At 38.2% G+C, this 23,098-nt stretch overlaps 1 protein-coding gene across 2 annotated transcripts in view; it reads left to right on the top strand.

The window, feature by feature from the left end:
- Window positions 1–23,098, top strand: part of LOC133613387 (aryl hydrocarbon receptor-like) — an 81,650-nt gene that overhangs the window by 35,720 nt on the left and 22,832 nt on the right. For both annotated transcript variants that reach the window (XM_061970896.2, XM_061970894.2), the window contains exon 3: window positions 20,166–20,269. In XM_061970896.2, the coding sequence (XP_061826880.2) occupies window positions 20,166–20,269 (104 nt within the window). The remainder of the gene's footprint in view (window positions 1–20,165; window positions 20,270–23,098) is intronic.

Genomic DNA, 23,098 nt, shown 5'->3' with positions numbered 1-23,098 from the left:
ACACACACACGATCAATTCCCAGTAAATACCGTGTCCATCTACATAGCTCTCGTTGCCCAGAACTAGTTTTCCAGACAAAAAGCAGCAGTCATGTCGGCGCTCCAATAACCGGCATCCCTAATCAGGTTTTATGGTGAATGCAGCAGCAGTTTTCTGCCTGACTGAAAAACTGTGGGAAATGGTAACCAGTTAATAACCAACCATTTTTTTTTACACAAGGCAGTGGACCCTCAAACGTCTTGATTTGAATCATTCTGGATGTTTTTGAATTAATTTGTCTTTCATGTTAGACTTATAAATGATAATAGTACTTGTAAATGATAATAGTACTTATTAATCATAATAGTACTGCTTAATTTTCCTGAGGGAACTCTCCTGAAGGAATCAATAAAGTACTATCTATCTATCTATCTATCTATCTATCTATCTATCTATCTATCTATCTATCTATCTATCTATCTATCTATCTATCTATCTATCTATTTGCAGTAACATGATGCGTCATTTCCAGTTGTATATTTCTTTCAAAACTATTTTTAATCTACTAATTTATTGTCAATAGCGGGAATCTTTGGGCACCGAAACGTATTAGCATATTAACCAATGCTAACGACGCTAGCTTGATTACATTACGATGGCACGTTACAAATATGCATGAAAACACTCCTACAGACACCACAAATGGGACGGTTTAGTAAGCATAAACCGTTTAGTTATATTGTAAAACTTAAAAACGTTGCTCGGAGTGATAAAGTAAAAACGCTATGGATAGCTCAAAGACGGAACGGCAGTTCTACGTAAAGCTCAGTCTAAACAGAAGGGTGATGCAGCACTGCAACTGTTTTTGGGGACTATTTGCATAATAGCCGTCAGCGGAAAAAAACAACATAAATTAGCCGCACCGGTTTTATAAGCCGCAAGGGTCAAAGTAGAGGCTTATAGTCCGGAATTTATTTAAAAATGTGGCTAAAATGCCGGTGTGCTGTATAGCCTGGAGAATGGGGTACTATGAGATTATAAGCAAAGATCATCTATATCAGGGTTCCTCAACCTTTCCTCCACCAGGGACCGGTTTAATGTATGCATTATTTTCTTGTTTTATTGTGAAGACAGGAACTGTGCAGTCGGTCTTTAGAGTTTAAAAAGTGTTTCTCGCCTTCCTGTCGGTCATTTTTTATTAAAGGGGAACATTATCACCAGACCTATGTAAGCGTCAATATATACCTTGATGTTGCAGAAAAAAGACCATATATTTTTTTTACCGATTTCCGAACTCTAAATGGGTGAATTTTGGCGAATTAAACGCCTTTCTATTATTCGCTCTCGGAGCGATGACGTCACAACGTGACGTCACATCGGGAAGCAATCCGCCATTTTCTCAAACACATTACAAACACCCAGTCAATTCAGCTCTGTTATTTTCCGTTTTTTCGACTGTTTTCCGTAGCTTGGAGACATCATGCCTCGTCGGTGTGTTGTCGGAGGGTGTAACAACACGAACAGGGACGGATTCAAGTTGCACCAGTGGCCCAAAGATGCGAAAGTGGCAAGAAATTGGACGAAATTTGTTCAAAACACGAGGGTGTGGGGAAAGCCGACGAAATGGTCAGTCGTTTGTTCCGCACACTTTACCGACGAAAGCTGTGCTACGACAGAGATGGCAAGAATGTGTGGATATCCTGCGACACTCAAAGCAGATGCATTTCCAACTGGACTGGACAGATCAGCTTTCAGGAAAAGAAAGCGGATGAGGGTATGTCTACAGAATATATTAATTGATGAAAACTGGGCTGTCTGCACTCTCAAAGTGCATGTTGTTGCCAAATGTATTTCATATGCTGTAAACCTAGTTCATAGTTGTTAGTTTCCTTTAATGCCAAACAAACACATACCAATCGTTGGTTAGAAGGCGATCGCCGAATTCGTCCTCGCTTTCTCCCGTGTCGCTGGCTGTCGTGTCGTTTTCGTCGGTTTCGCTTGCATACGGTTCAAACCGATATGGCTCAATAGCTTCAGTTTCTTCTTCAATTTCGTTTTCGCTACCTGCCTCCACGCTACAACCATCCGTTTCAATACATGCGTAATCTGTTGAATCGCTTAAGCCGCTGAAATCCGAGTCTGAATCTGAGCTAATGTCGCTATACCTTGCTGTTCTATGCGCCATGTTTGTTTGTACTGGCATCACTGCGTGACGTCACAGGAAAATGGACGGGTGTATATAATGATGGTTAAAATCAGGCACTTTGAAGCTTTTTTTAGGGATATTGCGTGATGGGTAAAATTTTGAAAAAAACTTCGAAAAATAAAATAAGCCACTTGGAACTGATTTTTAACGGTTTTAACCCTTCTGAAATTGTGATAATGTTCCCCTTTAAGGGGTTATCCGGCTTAGTGTAGACATAGGCTTAAAGAAATTGTTGTTCGACGCTATTTCAGCAGTGGTGTCCCTGAATTATTTCCAACAAGTGGCAATTGGTCCTGGAGCTCTAAAGGATTTCCAACGAGCAGAACTTTGTCATTTCCCCATGTTGCAAAAGTGATTATATGTGTGGCGTTGAAGACACAGTGTCTGGCCAAAGGCTTTGTTGTGTGAGATCACCGAGGCAGCCTTCTCCTGGTCGTAACAGCGCTCGTGTGGGGACATGTCGACAACCTCAGACACAAAAAGAACAAAGGCGGGATATTTAAAGAGGCGATAGTGTGCTACGAGCTATTTATGGCAGTTGTTGACTTTGTAGCGTGACTTTACGAGGCTGAGCTGGACCTTTTTGGAAAAGCTGGCCTCCGCTGACATATTTGTGCAAAAAAAAAAAAAAAACTCCCATTGAAAACATCCCGGGCCTGTTCACAATCACAGCCATGTGGTGACACCAGTGTTTGGGATATCTGAAGCATGTACGCACCAGTCCCAAACACACCGCACCAGGCCGAGGCTTGTTGTGTCCTGGCCGCTCCCAGGAGCCCGTCTGCACGCTCTTGTTTGGCGCTCGGACCGACCTCTCTCCAAGCGGGGGATCCTCTCGATTCTCGAGGATGGCGTGAGAACGGCAGTAACCACTCGGAGACACTTTTCAACATGTCCTCATTGTTTCCATTCCCCCGTGCTGCCGAGGTTTGGGCCTCCCAAGAGCTATGTCCCCAACGCTTACGGGAACACAGCTCTCACCACAGCGGAGCGTTCCTTTTCAGTTCTTGCTTTACGTCCTTTTGAAAAATATTGTTCCGCAGAAGCAAAGACACAGATTTAATGCTTTTGAAGTCCTGTGAGCTTCGCTGACATCTGGCATGACGTCATGCACAAGAGCTTCCTATATTAGTGGGAGTTTTTTCTGGAAAACACCGGTTGACTTCTGAATTGTACGACCTGACTGGTGGCTTCTGTGGTTGTGAAGTGGTTTGTATCACCCGATATCGATCATTTAGTAGGGGCGGAAATCTTTGGGCACCTCATGATTCGATCCGATTCCTGGGGTGACTGATTCAGAATCAGTTCTCCATTCAACACGATACTCTATTCCACAGTTGTCAAACTAATTTTCATTGTGGGCCACATCACAGGAATGGCTGCTGTCAGAGGGCAGTTTTTTAAAATTAATTTTCATTATGCATGCGTGTAATAACCTGTGATTAATCATGATTAATCGAAATGCATATGCATTTGATTATTAGATATATATTTTTAAATGTATAACTTGCTTTAAAATCATAAATAAACGTGACAAGGAGTTATTCAACTATTTGTTTTTATCTCACAAAAATAATTTTGCAATACAGTATATAATATAATTGGGATGATCAGATAATATTAAAGTTTAAAATATGCATTTTTTTCTGTTAAATTTGAAAGAACGAATACATTTAGTAAAAAAAATAATTTTTCCAGGCTTTCGCGGCCCACATAGAAAGATGTGGCGCGCCAGAACTGGCCCCCGGGCCTTGAGTTTGACACGTGGGCTCAATTAAAACCAAGTCTTGCAATGTATTATCTGGTGTAATAATTATAATAAAACATTTTCAAATCAGTTTACAGGTTAGAAAAGGTTGCATAGAGATGGCCTAATTTTTTTAATTTTTTTTAATTTTTTTTAATATATTTAAAAAAAATAAAAATTAAATATATATTTTGTTTCCATTTTAAATCGATTTTTTAAAAATACCGTATTTTACGGAGTATAGAGTGCACCGGTGTACAAGCCACACCCTCTAGATTTTAGGGGAAAATAATATTTTTCCATATATAAGCCGCACCGGACAAGAAAGCTGCAGATATATACGTTGTGAAATGAGTTATTTAAAGATTCTGTAAATGTTTATTTACATACCTTAATTGTTTCCAAACAGTGTCTGTAACATGGTAGTAAAACGGCTGATCAAACAAAACAGAAGTCATGGTCATGGACCCACTAACTGCGGAAGCTAGCTCTCCAATCAGCTAAACATACTCAATAAGACCACGGTGACGTTTTAGTGAATATACTGAGGAATTTGTGAAGTTGTGAAACTGAAACAATACAAAAAGAATGCCATTGTGTTTGCATATTAGCTAATGCTAACGACACTAGCTTGATTACATTCCGATAGCATGTACAAATATGCATGAAAACGCTCCTAAAGACATCACACTTGCGACGGTTTAGTAAGTAACAATTGTTTTAGTTATATTGTAAAACTTACAAACGTTGCTTGGAGTGATGAATAAAGAATCCATATGAGATCTATTTAAATAACCCTAATACAATATATGCGATTTTGTAAATGTTTATTTACATACTTTAATTGTAGCACGGCAGTAAAACGGCTGATAAAACAAAACAGAAGTCATCGTCATGTACCCACTAGCTGCAAATGCTAGCTCTCCAATCAGCTAAACAGACCCGAGAACTCCACAATTAATTTTTGGTGAATTTACTAAACTAAAAGATGCCAACACAGACACTCGTAAATGTGTTGGCATATTAGCTAATGCTAACGACTCTAGCCTGATTACATTATGATAGCATGTACAAATATGCATGAAAACACTCCTACAGACATCAGACATGGGACGCTTTAGTAAATGTCACTTGGAGTGTTGAAGAATCCATACGAGTAGAAACGCTATGGATGGTTAGAAGACTGAATGGCACTTCTACTTCCGGTTGAAAACACTGAAGGGAAAGACACTGCAGAATCTGTAGTGAGCAAAGATGGCGACATAGACAATATAACACCATTCAGTGTTGTTGTTTTTTTAACTATTTGTATTATTCCCGAAGAAAAATCAATAAATTAGCCGCACCATTTGTTAAGCTGCGGGATTTAAAGTGTAGGCTTAAAGTCCGGAATTTATGGTAATAATCACTCTCGAATCGGGATGAATAAGAATTACGATTCGGATGTGATTCGATTTTTTTTGTGAACCCCTTATAATTATGGATCATTTTTATGACCTATGGAAAATAAGGAGCAGGAGAAAAACATAGGAAATGTAAACATTTCAATTTCTAATGTAACCTTCCTTTGATTCTAATCCTCTCAGCTATCAAGGCAGAAAGAAAATGTCAACACAAGCGTGGAAAACACTCAATGTAAACCAAAGATTAAAATCACATGAAAGAATATTTAAGAAATGTTTAATAAAGCGTCAGAAAATAGTCCAAAGTGTGAAAATGTAAACATAGAGAAACCTGAGAAGAACTATTTTCTGCAAGTTTAGTGCCAGGAAGTTACAGCTGTGCTCTAAAGGGTGAGTCCTAAGGTCATTTACAGACCCCATTGGTCTGACTACGGTCTCATTGTCCAGGTGACCTTTCCTCTTTTATCCACAATTTCTTAATTTTGACTTTCTCTTCTCACTCCATGCAAAGAATCAACCAAACCTGATAGTTGATACTGTCACCTGATTGGCTATTGGCGTGTCACTCCCACTGATCAGTGATCACGTCCTGCGGTGCTCGGTTACCAGAGAGCCTTTGTTCACGCAACCAACCTTGCTTCCATACTTCCGCTTTCTTCTGAGGAACATATAATTATCGAACTTTTTATCGAACACATTTTTTTGTTATTGCTATCCATTACGTGGACAGTATGGCACTTTTTTAAATTTTAGTCAGACCAATGTGGTCTGTGAATGATGCAAGGCCCTAGTCCCCTCCAAGACCTTAGCCGCGCTTACCCTTTAGAGCACAGCCGCAACTTCCTGGCACTAAACCTGCAGAAAATAGGTTTCTCTATGTTTACATTTTCGCACTTTGCATTCTTTTCTTACACTTTATTAGGCATTTCTTATATATTTGTGGCGGCCATTAACAGCTACAGTGATATTGTTGGGGGTGACTGATAAGAATCTCTCCAGTGACGCACGTTGACCATTGGATGTATTTTTTCCCTCTGCGCGGAAGTCGAGGTGAAACCTGATTGCTTGTCACGCGCACACAAAGCGGCGTGTTGATCCAAAGGCCAGATGTCGCCGCATGCCACCTCCACCACCAGACATAATCAGCATTTATTCTGATGTGGATTTGTATTTGACTTCTAGGGGTCATCACACCACGTCCTTATGTTCGAAAGTGCTCGAAACGTGAGAAGACACGGTACAATGTTTGTCCACATTTTTTGTGTTTATTTTGGCGCAACCCGTCGCCATGTTTGCCCGGCGTGCGGTCAGTGGTGGAGAAAATGTACATTATACTCCGTTTGGGGAGGGGGCGGGGGGGGGGGGGCGGGGGGGGGGGGGGGGGGCATACTATAATAGCCACTGTGGTGATTTGTTTTGAAGACAAGAGATTCAAAAGAAGCAGCTTGGTGCGCTTGTGTCACCAGATTCGACAAAAGAAGTGCGGCAAAAGTGCCGATTAAAACGCAAAACTCTCTGTAAATACCCTAAATTCCAGACTTTAAGCCGCATCTTTTTTCCTACGCTTTGCACACTGCAGCTAAAAACTGGATATTTCTTCGCTGACGGCTATAGTTGAAAAAAACAAACAAGCAAATTCACTGAAAAGTTAAAAAAAAAAAAATTATTATATTATATTTATTTTATATTTATATTATATTTTATATATATATATTTTTTTAATGTATTATTAATTTATTTATTTGTTAATATTATTATTAATTTGTTTTGTTTTGTTTTTTTGGCTGTTTTTCTCTTTTTCTTCAATCAATCAATCAATCAATGTTTATTTATATAGCCCTAAATCACAAGTGTCTCAAAGGGCTGCACAAGCCACAACGACATCCTCGGTACAGAGCCCACATATGGGGTGGGAGAGGGGTGGCATCGTTGGGATATAAACAAAAAATATATTTTGACATTTAGGGTAGACAATAGATGTATGATCTATGCAAATATGATGTAATGGATAGGAATGTCTGATGCTGCATGTCAATAAAAAGTAAAATAAATAAAGAAAAAAAAAGGTGTTTTATTTTTTGTGCTATGGCGCCATCTTTTGGGCGAGTTTGCTCACTGCAAGTGATGCAGTGTCTCTCCATTTAGTGCTTTCATTGGAATTGCCCTTCCGTCTTCTAGCCATCCATAGCGTTTTTACCGGTATGGATTCTTCATTCACCACTCCAGGCAACGTTTGTAAGCTTTACAATATAACTAAAACAATTCTTACTCACTGAAGCGTCCCATGTGTGATGTCTGTAGGAGTGTTTGCACGCATATTTGTACCTGCTATCGTAATTAGTTAGTTGGTTAGTTTTATTATTTATTCGGTCAGTGGTCAACAAAATAAACAAGCAGTTTCACATTCATAAATTGACAGTTTTACAGACCGAAAGGGTTAAGGCTGAAGTTGAGCACTTATTTCGCCTAACCCTATAAACTACAAGATGTAGTAAAACCAGGAGACATCGGGCTCTGATCTTGATCATGTAATCAAGGTAGCGTCGACATCATCATTAGCTAATATGCTAACATGTTTACGAGTGTCTGTGTTAGTATTATTAACTTACAATGGCATTCTTTTTGTATGGTTTCAGTTTCACAAATTCCTCTGTAAATTCTCCAAAACGTCACTGTGGAGTTATTGAGTCTGTTTAGCTGATTGGAGAGCTAGCTTGCGCAGCGATTGGGTGACTTCTATTTTGTTTGACCAGCCGTTTTACTGCCGTGTTACAGACAGCGCTTGAAAACAGAGATGGCTTTTTTGCCGATATTCCGATATTGTCCAACTCCTAATTGCCGATACCGATATCAACCGATACCGATATATACAGTCGTGGAATTAACACATTATTATGCCTAATTTTGTTGTGATGCCCCGCTGGATGCATTAAACAATGTAACAAGGTTTTCCAAAATAAGAGAACAACTTCAACTCGCGTTATGGAAAAAAGTGCCAACATGGCACTGCCATATTTATTATTTAAGTTACAAAGTGCGTTATTTTTTTTAACATGCCTCAAAACGGCAACTTGGAATTTGGGACATGCTCTCCCTGAGAGAGCATTAGGAGGTTGAGGTGGGCGGGGTTGTGGGGGTTTGGGTAGGTGGTAGCGGGGGGTGTATATTGTAGCGTCCCGGAAGAGTTAGTGCTGCAAGGGGTTCTGGGTATTTGTTCTGTTGTGTTTATGTTGTGTTACGGTGCGGATGTTCTCCCGAAATGTTTGTCATTCTTGTTTGGTGTGGGTTCACGGTGTTGCGCATATTTGTAACAATGTTAAAGTTGTTTATATGGCCACCCTCAGTGTGACCTGTATGGCTGTTTGTTGACCAAGTATGAATTGTATTCACTTGTGAGTGTGTCCAAAGCCGTAGATATTATGTGACTGGGCCGGCACGCAAAGGCAGTGCCTTCAAGGTTTATTGGCGCTCTGTACTTCTTCCTACGTCCGTGTACACAGGAGCGTTTTAAAAAGTCATACATTTTACTTTTTGAAACCAATACCGATAATTTCCGTTATTACATTTTAAAGCATTTATCGGCCGATAATATCGGCAGTCCGATATTGTCGGACATCCCTACTTGAAAACAATTAAGGTATGTAAATAAACAGTTATCAAATTTTTGTGTGTAAATAACACATTTCACAACGTATATATCTGCAGCTTATAGGCTAATATATGGGTTAAAAAATTCCTAAAATATAGTAGTGACTGCGGCTTATATACCGGTGCACTTTATAGTCCGGAAAATACGGTAAGTTCTGTCCAGTTCCTTGAGTATTATGAGCACCACAGATAAAATAAAAAAACAAAAAAACAGGTGTATACGTCCACACATGGAAGTAAAACGGTGCCATTTGTCAAAAGACCTCCTAAAAGAGGACCGGACCTTTCTGGACTGAGCGACCCGCCTGGTGCCTGCTGCTATTTGCTGCCCTCTCCTCGCTCATATGCGTGAGAACAGCAATCTCTGCGCAGGATCAACTGGAACTAAATGTTTTCAAATCAAGATAGTATCCCCCTTTGCATTGCCGGCATGCTTTATACTCTCGCTCTCCCAATCTGGCAGCTCTCCAACTGCACTTCCTCCCCCCGTCGTCTTCCTTTCTGCTTGTTGACGTGCCCTAGTGACACACAACACGCTAACCCACTCAAGATCACGGCACAATTATTCCAATAGTCATTAGAAGAACAAATTTCAACAAAAAAATGCATAAAACCGCCATGTTTTTCATGTACAGTTTCAACTTTTTCACTTCTGCATGGTTTTGGTTGATTCTGATCCAATACGCTATCAGCAGGCATCATATATACTTGTATTACACAGGAAAATACCAAAAAAAGAGAAAAAGCCATTAAAATAGGAACGCAAGACAAGAACTGCAAAAAACTCCAAATAAGCCAGGGGGTGATGTGACAGGTCATGACAGTACACCTACTTTGAGACAAGAGCTATAGTGATGCATGGTTGGTTATGGTTTAAAGTCATATCCAACAATTGCGACAACGACTTTTTACTGTTAACTGAGTTTCGCTTTTTAATGATTTCTGCTGTTGGGGTGCCTCCGCATTTTTTCAACGCAAAAAATGTACCTTGGCTCAAAAAAGGTTGAAAAACACTGGCATACTCTACTGCTATTTGATCATGGCAAGTTTGCACAAGAAAAGCGTGTGCAATGTGCGTGTTTTGCACAGTATTCCTTGATAACATGTGGTATCCAAAACGGCGAGCGATTGGAACACAATAGCCTAGTGCTGCCGTAGTCTCGTGTGCCCAGAGATGGTGTGGTCGTTACTTGAAACCTTTCAAAGCCCGCAAAGACAAAATATTGCCGCGTTATCCCCAGTTGCTGTGGCGTAAACGCAGTCAAGAGAGTTAGTTCTAGTTCTCTTTTTTCTTCTTTTTTCCCCCAATCCCATCATGGCTTGTCTTCTGCAAAAAAGAAGCCGCAGCAGAAGAAAAAGGGGCCTCTCCCGGTGTCCGATTACAAAAAAAAAAAAAAAAAAAAAAGACATTGAAGCTACAGGAAAAAGATTAGCTTTTGCAGCGTGTAGCAAAAACGGCTGTGTAATTTATGAGCATATCTATCTTTGGATTTTTCGAAAAATGTTTCTGTTGGAACCGATGCTCGTGGACTGTAACAGGACCTACTTGATTTGCAAACCAAAACTATTTAAGTCAATGGATATTCTCATTATTATTTATGCTAGCTTTTTTTGCTACTTTCTATGTCTATGCCAGGAGTCGGCAACCCGCGGCTCTAGAGCCGCATGCGGCCCTTTAGCGCCGTCCTAGTGACTCTCTGGAGCTTTTTCAAAAATGTATGAAAAATGGAAAAAGATGAGGGGGAAAAATATATTTTTTGTTTTAATATAGTTTCTGTAGGAAGACAAACATAACACAAACCTCCCTAATTGTTATAAAGCACACTGTTTATATTAAACATGCTTCACTGATTCGAGTATTTGGCGAGCGCCGTTTTGTTCTACTAATTATGGCGGTCCTTGAACTCACCGTAGTTTGTTTACATGTATAACTTTCTCCGACTTTCGAGGACGTGTTTTATGCCACTTATTTCTCATTTTGTCCACCAAACTTTTAACGCTGTGCATGAATCCACAAAGGTGAGTTTTGTTGATGTTATTGACTTGTGTGGAGTGCTAATCAGACATATTTGGTCACTGCATGACTGCAAGCTAATCGATGCTAACATGCTATTTAGGCTAGCTATATGTACATATTGCATCATTATGCCTCATTTGTAGCTATATTTGAGGTCATTTAGTTTCCTTTAAGTCCTCTTAATTCAATTTATATCTCATGACACACTATCTGTATGTAATATGACTTTTAATTTTTTGCGGCTCAAGACAGATTTGTTTTTGTATTTTTGGTCCAATATGGCTCTTTCAACATTTTGGGTTGCCGACCCCTGCTCTACGCCAACAAATACTGCACTTTGGTATTTCTTCTTACCCAGTCATGTGCTAGCTTCTTAACGTTAGCATGCTCATGCTAGTATGCTAACATTAGCATGGCAACGTTTCCAGCTAATATTACACTTTTTCCCCCTTAGCCATACACCTTAGAATCATATAACTTAGAACAGTGGTTCTTAACCTGGGTTCGATCGACCACTAGGGGTTCGGCGAGTCGGGTTCAGGGGTTCGGCGGAGGTCAAGACACACCCGACTCATCGTGTAAATAAAAACTTCTCCCTATCGGCCTTTTAAGGATACGGCAACAGCAGAAGTCAGACTGATTTGCAGGTGTGTAATTTGTTGTGAGTTTATGCACTGTGTTGGTTTTGTTGTTTGAACAAGGTGATGTTCATGCACGGTTCATTTTGTGCACCAGTAATAAAACATGGTAACACTTCAGTATGGGAAACATATTCACCATTAATTAGTTGCTTATTAACATGCAAATTAGTAACATATTGTCTCTTAACTAGTCATTATTAAGTACTTATTAATGCCTTATTCGGCATGGCCTTATTATAACCCTAACCCTCTAATCCTGACCCTAACCCTAACCCTAACCAAATAAATCTAAATTAAGTGTTTGTTACTTAGAATATGTTCCCCTAGTGTCTAAAAAACTCTAAATTAAGTATTTTTTACTTAGAATATGTTCCCCATACCAAAGTGTTACCTAAAACATATAACTTTGTTTTGAATTTGAAAAAAAAACAACATTTTATTTTTCACTAAAGAAGGGTTGGGTGAATGCGCATATGAAACCGGTGGGGTTCTGTACCTCCAACAAGGTTAAGAACCACTGACTTAGAATGTGACACGTTAACTGTTAGCGTGCTAATGTTAGGATGCTAGCTAGTTTTTTTTTTGTCTAATTCCGCAACCATACACCTTACAGTCATATAACTTGGTATTTGAAACATGCTAACTGTAGGCATGTTTATGTTAGCATGCTAGCATGCTAACATTAAAGTGCTAGCTTTTTTTTTTTTCAAAATATTTTTATTGAATTTTGTAGACAGTACAGTATGATGGATCATGGCAACAGCAAGTTGAGGTATCTGCACATTTTACAATATGTAACATAGTAAACCCCACCCCTTACAGTACCCACCCACTTTAATTCCCAAGATAATTGTCACCTAGTGCCCACAACAAATATAGACACACATAAATATATGCAAACTTAGATTCAATCTAACAAATATATTAAAGATAAACAAAAGATAAATAAGGTAAAATAAATAAATAAATACTACATAAGATATGCAAAAAAATATAACGTAAAAGTAAATAAACACAATGAATGAGGGTCAGGGGGTGAGGGGGCTTCAGCGGTCAGCTCTGTCTAAGTTGTGTTACTCGAATCGCTTGGGGTGATGTCAAGCTTGTCCCTAATAAGGTCTAGGAGGGGGCCCCAAGTTTTATGGAAAGATGACACAGATCCTTTCTGCAAGAACCGAAGCTTCTCTAACTGGAGACACCGCAAGACATCTTGTATCCAACTGTTATGGCTCGGCGGAGACGCAAGCTTCCATTTAAAAAGAATTGTACGCCTAGCCAGCAGAGTCGTTAACGCAATGACATGATGAGCGGTTGCAGGTAAACCGTCCACCTGGGGAACGCCAAAAAGGGCAGTCAGCGGGCTGGGTGTTATTGTCCTATCGAGGGCCTGCCCAACAGTGTCAAAAATAGCCGACCAAAAACTTGAGAGTTTTGGGCACGTCCAGAACATATGCAAATGGTCAGCTGGGGATTGTCTACAGCGGTTACAAGTGTCGCTATGGTTGGGGTATATTTTAGCCAGTCTAGCATTGGTGAAATGTGCTTTATGTAATACCTTACATTGTATTAGGCCATGCCTAGCGCATATGGACGATGAATGTACCAGCCTCAAAGCCTCTTGCTAGCTTTTTTAGCTAATTTTGGACTAATGTTGTTTTACTACAACAAATATATATTTATGATGGTGTGGAATATCTACTTGCGTTCAAGGTTGTTTTTAGGCGGGGGAAAAAATGGCAACCCTAAGTGAGAATGGTGGGAGAGTACCAATTATATTGTCCAATATTTTGGAAAATCATGTAAACTGTAAAAACTGGGAATTTTTGGGGTTAGAAAAAATACCAAGTTTTATTGTCGTAATCAAGACAAATGTTTTAACGGTGAAATGGTTTGAATTAGTTCAAAAATGTGGGCAGAGCAGTCGAAAGAATAAAGTGCAAAACAACATGAAAATTATAATTTTATTACAGAACATTTACTGGATGAGCCTGCATGTCCTGAAAGTGCTGAACATTTTGACACTTGAATGGGATGAATCGGATGAACGACGCTATGGAAGAATAATAATAAATAGATGCATTTTTGGTGCAGATGCATATTATGAATAGGGATGGGTACCGTTCACATATGAACCGATACGTTATCGATTCCCAGTACCTGGAAATCGATATTGATACTCAACTGTACCAATTTGCAGTACTTTTGTATGTGTTAATACATAATAGTTTTTTTCATCGTAAAATCATAGTACATGTGTTAATACTGTAAGTGTTGTACTTATTACGCACCAGCTGTTTGATTGCAACATGCATCTTCGTTGTAGTATTCATTAACAAACTTGGATGTGTGGAAATCGCCATGTAAAATCGCTAATGCTAATCAGTAGCAAAGCCAACGTATATTAGCATTAGCTCTGAGTCTTTGGGCACCGCACGATTCTATTCCATTCTTGGCGGTAATGATTCGATTCAAAACGATTCTCGATTCCAAATCCATACTTTTTAATAACTTTTTAATACAATTCTACCCAAACATTTAACAAAGTCGAATACAAATAAGGCAAAAAGAGAAGTATCTCACACTTCTCTTTTCTAAAGTAAATATGTTTAGCAAATATGGTTATCTACATCAACTATATGATTTGTCTGAATGGCTGGACAGGACAGAATTAAAAAACAAAAAAAAAACATATATATTTTTATCGATTAAGAATCATTACAAATAACAATCGCGATTCATTCGAAAAAAAACAATGTTTTGTTTTTACACCCCTAATTAGCATTTGCATTTTTGGAAAAGTGGAGCCTTATTTTGGCATTGAAAATTGCAACATTACCTATAGGTAGTTTGGCTGAGTCCGCTCTCAGTGCTGCTGGAGTGATGGCCAAGTGCCAAGGTGGGACTGGGCAACCCAGGTACAGTAAGATGATACTGTTGGGTTTTGCCAGGTAAGACCGGCGGATTCGGTCGATGCCAAAAACGTACCGGATTCGGTACGCATGATAATAATAATAATAATAATAATACTCAGTTTCATATATAAGCTTATTAGCATGTTTACATTGGATTAGCCTGTTATTGAAAACAAAAAATATCAAAATGGCTCCCTCGTTCTTTGATGGAGACCCACTAGCTGCGGAAGCTAGCTCGCCAATTAACCAAACAGACTCAATAACTCCACGGTGACGTTTTGGTGAATTTACGAAACTGAAACAATACAAAGGTAATAATACTAACAGACACTCATAAACATGTTAGCATATTACCTAATGCTAAGAATGCTCGCTTGATTACATTACGATAGCACGTACTTTACAAATATGCATGAAAACGCTCCTACAGACGGTTTGGTAAGTAAGAATTGTTTTAGTTATGTTGTAAAACGTACAAACGTTGCTTGAAATGATGAATGAAGACTCCTTTTGAGTCGTCACGCTATGGACAGCTTGAAGACCGATCGGCACTTCGACTTCCGGTTGAAAGCTCAGTCTAAGCAGCAGTGAACGAACTTGTCCAAAAGATGGCGCCATAGCACAAACAATAACACACCTAGTCAGTGTTTTTGCTTGTTTTTAAACGATTTGCATTATGGCTATCCACAAATTAGCCGCACAGTTTTATAAGTCGCAGGGTTCAAAGCGTAGAAAAAAAAATTAGCGGCGTATAGTATGGAATTTACGGTACTTGATAAACAAAAATTCTGCTTTGTTTTTAATGAGTACTTACGCCTACTAGGTGACTGTATTTTAAAGTGTTTTCTGAGGTGGTGACAAAAGTTTGAGAACCACTGTTCTAGTGCTTTACTCCTGAGGAGGCGATTAAAAAGAAGTCTGCAGTACTTGTTGCCACTTTGGTGAGCTTCCTAATGTACAAGAAAAAGCAGGAAATGATCTATTAAAAATCATCCCTCCCCCCTGAAGAATGTCCGTGAAAGATGCTGGCAAAGATCCACGAGGCATCGAGTCCATCTCACAGGAATTCCTGTTGGCCGTGCACGGAGCAGCACCAGAAACTGTCAGGCGGTTAATAATGGAAAAAGATGGAAGGGAGCGAGTTCAGTGCCGGGGAAGCAAGAGTCGAATGAAAACAAACAGGAGGCCCCAGAGAGGCCCACTTACTCACGCGAGGTCTGAGTGCAGGGGAAAAAAACAGTAGAGGGATTCTTGGTGGGTTTTCCAGATACGGAATAAGACTTTCTGGAGGGGTTTTGTTCAAAACTGAACCAGCGGGAGTGATATAGTCCTACTTTGTTCTGATGACATCATCGCTAGGCCGAGTCGCAGTTGCACACGCTCCGAAAAGGAGCTGGCGTCACCGGACTGGACGGTCTGTCTTTTGGGAGAGGCCACTTGCCGCCGACCACATGAAGGAAGTTTCGCTATTGCTTACGACGGAAAACACAAAGGCGGAGGCGGGGAAGGAAGTCGGTGTTTGTGTTTGTCAATGAGACGACAACAAGAAAGCATGGACTTACTGTGCCAAACACACACTTTGTGGTCTTTGAAAGCACCTCCATGCAATATCAAGTACGCTTGCACATACTATAGTGTACTATGCTGTCAAAATAGGGTAAATTAATTATGAACGAAGTACGCTTGCACATACTATGGTGTACTATGCTGTCAAAATAGGTTGAATTCATTATGAATGAAGTACGCTTGCACATACTATGGTGTACTATGCTGTCAAAATAGGGTGAATTCATTATGAAGTACGTTTGCACGTACTACGGTGTACTATGCTGTCAAAATAGGGTGAATTCATTATGAAGTACGTTTGCACGTACTACGGTGTACTATGCTGTCAAAATAGGTTGAATTCATTATGAATGAAGTACGCTTGCACATACTATGGTGTACTATGCTGTCAAAATAGGGTAAATTCATTATGAATGAAGTACGTTTGCATGTACTTAGGTGTACTTTGCTGTCAAAATAGGGTAAATTCATTATGAATGAAGTACGTTTGCATATATTATGGTGTACTATGCTGTCAAAATAGGGTAAATTCATTATGAATGAAGTACGTTTGCACATACTTGGTGTACTATGCTGTCAAAATAGGGTGAATTCATTATGAATGAAGTACGTTTGCACGTACTACGGTGTACTATGCTGTCAAAATAGGGTAAATTCATTATGAATGAAGTACGTTTGCATGTACTTAGGTGTACTATGCTGTCAAAATAGGGTAAATTCATTATGAATGAAGTACGTTTGCATATACTATGATGTACTATGCTGTCAAAATAGGGTAAATTCATTATGAATGAAGTATGTTTGCATATATGGTGTACTATGCTGTCAAAATAGGGTGAATTCATTATGAATGAAGTACGTTTGCATATACTATGATGTACTATGCTGTCAAAATAGGGTAAATTCATTATGAATGAAGTACGTTTGCACATACTATGGTGTACTATGCTGTCAAAATAGGGTAAATTCATTATGAATGAAGTACGTTTGCATATACTATGATGTACTATGCTGTCAAAATAGGGTAAATTCATTATGAATGAAGTATGTTTGCATATATGGTGTACTATGCTGTCAAAATAGGGTGAATTCATTATGAATGAAGTACGTTTGCACATACTATGGTGTACTATGCTGTCAAAATAGGCTAAATACATTATGAATGAAGTACGTTTGCACATGCTATGGTGTACTATGCTGTCAAAATAGGCTAAATTCATTATGAATGAAGTACGTTTGCACATACTATGGTGTACTATGCTGTCAAAATAGGGTAAATTCATTATGAATGAAGTACGTTTGCACGTACTATGTGTACTATGTTGTACTATGTTGTCAAAATAGGGTAAATTAATTATAAATGAAGTACGTTTGCACATACTATAGTGTACTTTGCTGTCAAAATAGGGTAAATTCATTATGAATGAAGTACGTTTGCACATACTATGGTGTACTATGCTGTCAAAATAAGGTATATTCATTATAAATGAAGTACGTTTGCACGTACTATGTGTACTATGTTGTACTATGTTGTCAAAATAGGGTAAATTCATTATAAATGAAGTACGTTTGCACATACTATAGTGTACTTTGCTGTCAAAATAGGGTGAATTCATTATGAATGAAGTACGTTTGCACATACTTGGTGTACTATGCTGTCAAAATAGGGTGAATTCATTATGAATGAAGTACGTTTGCACGTACTACGGTGTACTATGCTGTCAAAATAGGGTAAATTCATTATGAATGAAGTACGTTTGCATGTACTTAGGTGTACTATGCTGTCAAAATAGGGTAAATTCATTATGAATGAAGTACGTTTGCACATACTTTAGTGTACTATGCTGTCAAAATAGGGTACATTCATTATGAATGAAGTACGTTTGCATATACTATGATGTACTATGCTGTCAAAATAGGGTAAATTCATTATGAATGAAGTACGTTTGCACATACTATGGTGTACTATGCTGTCAAAATAGGGTGAATTCATTATGAATGAAGTACGTTTGCATATACTTAGGTGTACTATGCTGTCAAAATAGGGTGAATTCATTATGAATGAAGTACGTTTGCATATACTATGATGTACTATGCTGTCAAAATAGGGTACATTCATTATGAATGAAGTACGTTTGCATATACTATGATGTACTATGCTGTCAAAATAGGGTAAATTCATTATGAATGAAGTACGTTTGCACATACTATGGTGTACTATGCTGTCAAAATAGGGTGAATTCATTATGAATGAAGTACGTTTACATACATATATGAGTACTAATTATATAATGGATATATAATTTATAATTGTTGTAACTGGTTATTAAGAGTATGTGAAAGTTCAACTCTTCCCTTGTTTACGACCTCCTTAAAGTTGTTTCATCAATCAGAAATATAACGCTGCTAAAATGCGGCAAACATGGATAAGTCTGGAGAGAGTGTTTTGTATCCCATCATCCCTTGTAATGGATTTAAATGGGATTTAGATTTTTTATGTTGATTGGACGTTTTTTTTAATAATATCTACAAAGTTCAATCAGTATGTTGTGTTATGTGGGACCATGTTTATCAAATTTTTGTACTGGTTAAAAAAAAAAAATCACCGTGTGACTAGGGAAGGTTGTTTGGATTGGGTCATATAAGTAAATGCTCTACTTTGTGTTGACTTGAAAGGCAGCAATTAGACTACTGATTATTTTATATATGTTATGGATATGCCGCTCCCGGTCAAATTGTTTATTGAACTTGTGCTGTCTCGCCGGCGGGCTGTTTTTAGCTTGTGTGCCGTAATTTGGACTCCCTTGATCTACACCAAAAGCTTGTGTGTTCTTCCTTGGCCCACCTGTAATACATAATAATTCAGCCACCAGTTCAGTTCAGTTCAGTTTCAGTTTATATGGAACATACGATACAACGTAATACATCACATATTTCCAGCTGTTTCATTACAGCACATCCGAAAAAGAGTAGGAAGAAGCTGAACTAATTTAATCCTACCCCTTTTCATACCATAGCAATTGTATCCCATTTCTTTGTTCTCTGTAACAGAAGAGTGAATGAATGAATAATACATAAATAATATACCATAATAAGTAAACAAATATTAAATACATAACTAATCCATCCATTCGTCCATTTTCTACCGCTTGTCCCTTTTGGAGTCGCGGGGGTCACTGGAGCCTATCTCAGCTGCATTCGGGCGGTAGGCGGGGTACACCCTGGACAAGTCGCCACACATAAATAATCTTTATCTAAAAAAAAAAAAAAGGGTTCAAGATGTTCATCATAATTATTGTTCTGTGTACTTTGTGAACACTTGTAGTTTGAACAGTCTCTTAAACTGAATCATATTGGTGCTTTGTTTGGTTAATCCATTCCATAATTTAATTCCACATACGGATATGCTAAAGGTTTTAAGTGTTGTACGAGCATACAAATGTTTTGAATTAGATTTTCCTCTAAGGTTATATTTCTCCTCTTTTGTTGAGAAGAAGTGTTGTACATTCTTGGCAAGCAGGTTATAGTTTGCTTTGTACATCATTTTAGCTGTTTGCAAATCCCGGAATGACTTTTAAGATTTTGCACACTGCCGACAAACACCAAGGATGTTTCCTTGTTCCAAACAGGCCTCGGATAAGCAGCTCCGCCCACAGCCGTGGCGCTCTTACACAACACTGGCACCAGACGCCAAAGTCAATATTGCAGACTCGCCGTCGGACTCCACGCACAATAAAAGATCTCCCCGAGGACGTTTGGAGCCGATGTAGTTTAAGTGTGCGCGGTGCTTTGTCTTGTGGCAGCAGTAAAGTGTCTTGTTACATCCTCCTCTCCTCCTCCTCCTTTAGCTCTCAGGCCGTGCCATGAAAGAAGGGATTATGACACCAGCTCGCCTTTTTGTCTCAAACAAGCCGAGGCACATTTTTGAAGCGCTCTTAAGACTGGATGAGCTAATCGCACGAGCTACGCCACCAGTCAAACATCTCCGCTCGTTTTCATTTGTTTACGTTGTGTGTGGTTAACCCTCTCTCTTTCTCTCTCTCAGCTACGCTCAAGAACAGCACCGGGCCGGGCTTTCCTGCAGCTAAGAAGTCCAATGGGGACACTTTGGAAACCACAGGACTATCTGAGGGAGACCTGCTGCTCCGGGTACGACACCTGCTGCCTACGTGGGTCACGCCCCCTACGGGTTTTGCTCAGGGCTGGGCGATAAAACGATATCAATATATACCGCGATGGACACGTAATCTATCAATAAAGAAATGTGTTCGATAGAACCTTCAATTTTGTTTTCTTTGATGGAAGAAAGCAAAGTTGCAAAGCAAGGTTGGTTGCATGAAAAGAAGCACTCACTCTTTGGTAACCGAGCAACGCAGGAAGTAGGGTTGTACGGTATACCGGTAATAATAAAGTACCGCGGTACTAATGAATTAAAAACGGTACTATACTGCCTCTGAAAAATACTAGGGATGTCCGATAATATTGGGCTGTAGTTAGATTTGATAAACAATATTAAATGAATCTTTCAGCACGTACACAATGTTGACATCTATAGTTACATTTTGATAAGCAATCATAAATAAATCTTTCAACACATACACCATGTTGACATCTACAGTTATAGTTTGATAAACAATCATAAATCTACATTTCAGCACATACACAATGCTGACATCTATTGTTACATTTTGATAAACAATCATAAATGAATCTTTCAGCACATACACAATGTTGACATCTATAGTTATATTTTGATAAACAATCATAAATGAATATTTCAGCATATACACAATGTTGGCATCTACAGTTATATTTTGATAAAAAATCATAAATTAATCTTTCAGCACATACACAATGTTGACATTTATAGTTACATTTTGATAAACAATCATAAATGAATCTTTCAGCATATACACAATGTTGACATCTGTAGTTACATTTTGATAAAAAATCATAAATGAATCTTTCGGCACACACAAGGTTGACAACTATAGTTATATTTGATAAACAATCATAAATTAATATTTCAGCACATACACAATGTTGACATCTATAGTTATATTTTCATAAACAATCATAAATTAATCTTTCAGGACATACACAACGTTGACATCTACAGTCATATTTTGATAAACAATCATAAATGAATCTTTCAGCACCTACACAATGTTGACATTTATAGTTATATTGTGATAAACAATCCTAAATGAATCTTTCAGCATATACACAATGTTGACATCTAGTTACATTTTGATAAAAAATCATAAATGAATCTTTCGGCACACATAATGTTGACAACTATAGTTTTATTTGATAAACAATCATAAATGAATATTTCAGCACATACACAATGTTGACATATATAGTTATATTTGATAAACAATCATAAATTGATATTTCAGCACATACACAATGTTGACATCTATAGTTATATTTTGATAAACAATCATAAATGAATCTTTCAGCAGATACACAATGTTGACATCTAAAGTTATATTTTGATAAACAATCATAAATGAATCTTTCAGCACATACACAATGTTGACATTTATAGTTATATTTTGATAAACAATCATAAATGAATCTTTCAGCATATACACAATGTTGACATCTACAGTCATATTTTGATAAACAATCATAAATGAATCTTTCAGCACATATACAACGTTGACATCTATAGTTATATTTGATAAACAATCATAAATGAATATTTCAGCACATACACAATGTTGACATCTATAGTTATATTTTCATAAACAATCATAAATGAATCTTTCAGGACATACACAACGTTGACATCAAAAGTTATATTTTGATAAACAATCATAAATGAATCCTTCAGCACATACACAATGTTGACATTTATAGTTATATTTTGATAAACAATCATAAATGAATCTTTCAGCATATACCGGTACACAATGTTGACATCTACAGTCATATTTTGATAAACAATCATAAATGAATCTTTCAGCACATACACAACGTTGACATCAAAAGTTATATTTTGATAAACAATCATAAATGAATCCTTCAGCACATACACAATGTTGACATTTCTAGTTATATTTTGATAAACAATCATAAATGAATCTTTCAACACATACACAATGCTGACATCCATAGTTATATTTTGATAAACAATCATAAATGAATATTTCAGCAGATACACAATGTTGACATCTAAAGTTATATTTTGATAAACAATCATAAATTAATCTTTCAGCACATACACAATGTTGACATCTATAGTTATATTTTGATAAAGACAGACAAAAACATAAACGGTGCGTGCAACAACAACAACAAACATGGCAGTCAACGCAAAGTTAAATCATGAAATACAACCTTACCCTAGCAAAAACGATGCATATTTATCCGGGAGAGTCTTGATACCAATTTTCTTGACCCAGCCACGCACAAAGAAATTGTAGACCTCCAAGCTTTTCCAAGTTTCCATCTGTTTTGTCATGTAGATTGTAGTCTGGAGCACAATAGTTCCATATGTCTGGGAGCGTAATCAACCAATAATCCTTGATATCACTCGATAAATCTGTTTTTGATAAAGTGTAGGGATCTATTCCATTGCAGAGTTGGATTTTTTACTCATATCTTCTTTTTGCAGGAAGATTTAAGCCTCTTTTTTACTCCAATAGCGCCATCTTGTCTCATGAACTTCATGTCCGGTGTTTAGATGCCCTGTACATGTGGGAAAAAGTGTTACCATCATGCTTTTGCGACACACTTCTATATCGGCACGTCTGAAAAACCACCATAGCAGCATATCACGAAGGATGCGAAAGACTTTGACTCTTGTTTGATTACTCAGTTTATTATTAAAACACAGGAGAGCTTTTTCTGCTAACAGCCAAATAGGGGACATCCTCCTCGGTCTCCGGTGGCCGTTTGTGGCGACCACCCGCGGCTGGTGTCCCCCTGACATGGCCAAGGAGTCACAGGAACACGTTTTGTCAGCAA

Source organism: Nerophis lumbriciformis, linkage group LG13, assembly GCF_033978685.3.
Source record: "Nerophis lumbriciformis linkage group LG13, RoL_Nlum_v2.1, whole genome shotgun sequence".
Lineage (NCBI taxonomy): Eukaryota > Metazoa > Chordata > Actinopteri > Syngnathiformes > Syngnathidae > Nerophis > Nerophis lumbriciformis.
The sequence above is the reverse complement of the archived record's forward strand: the minus strand, read 5'-3'. Positions and strand labels throughout refer to the sequence as shown.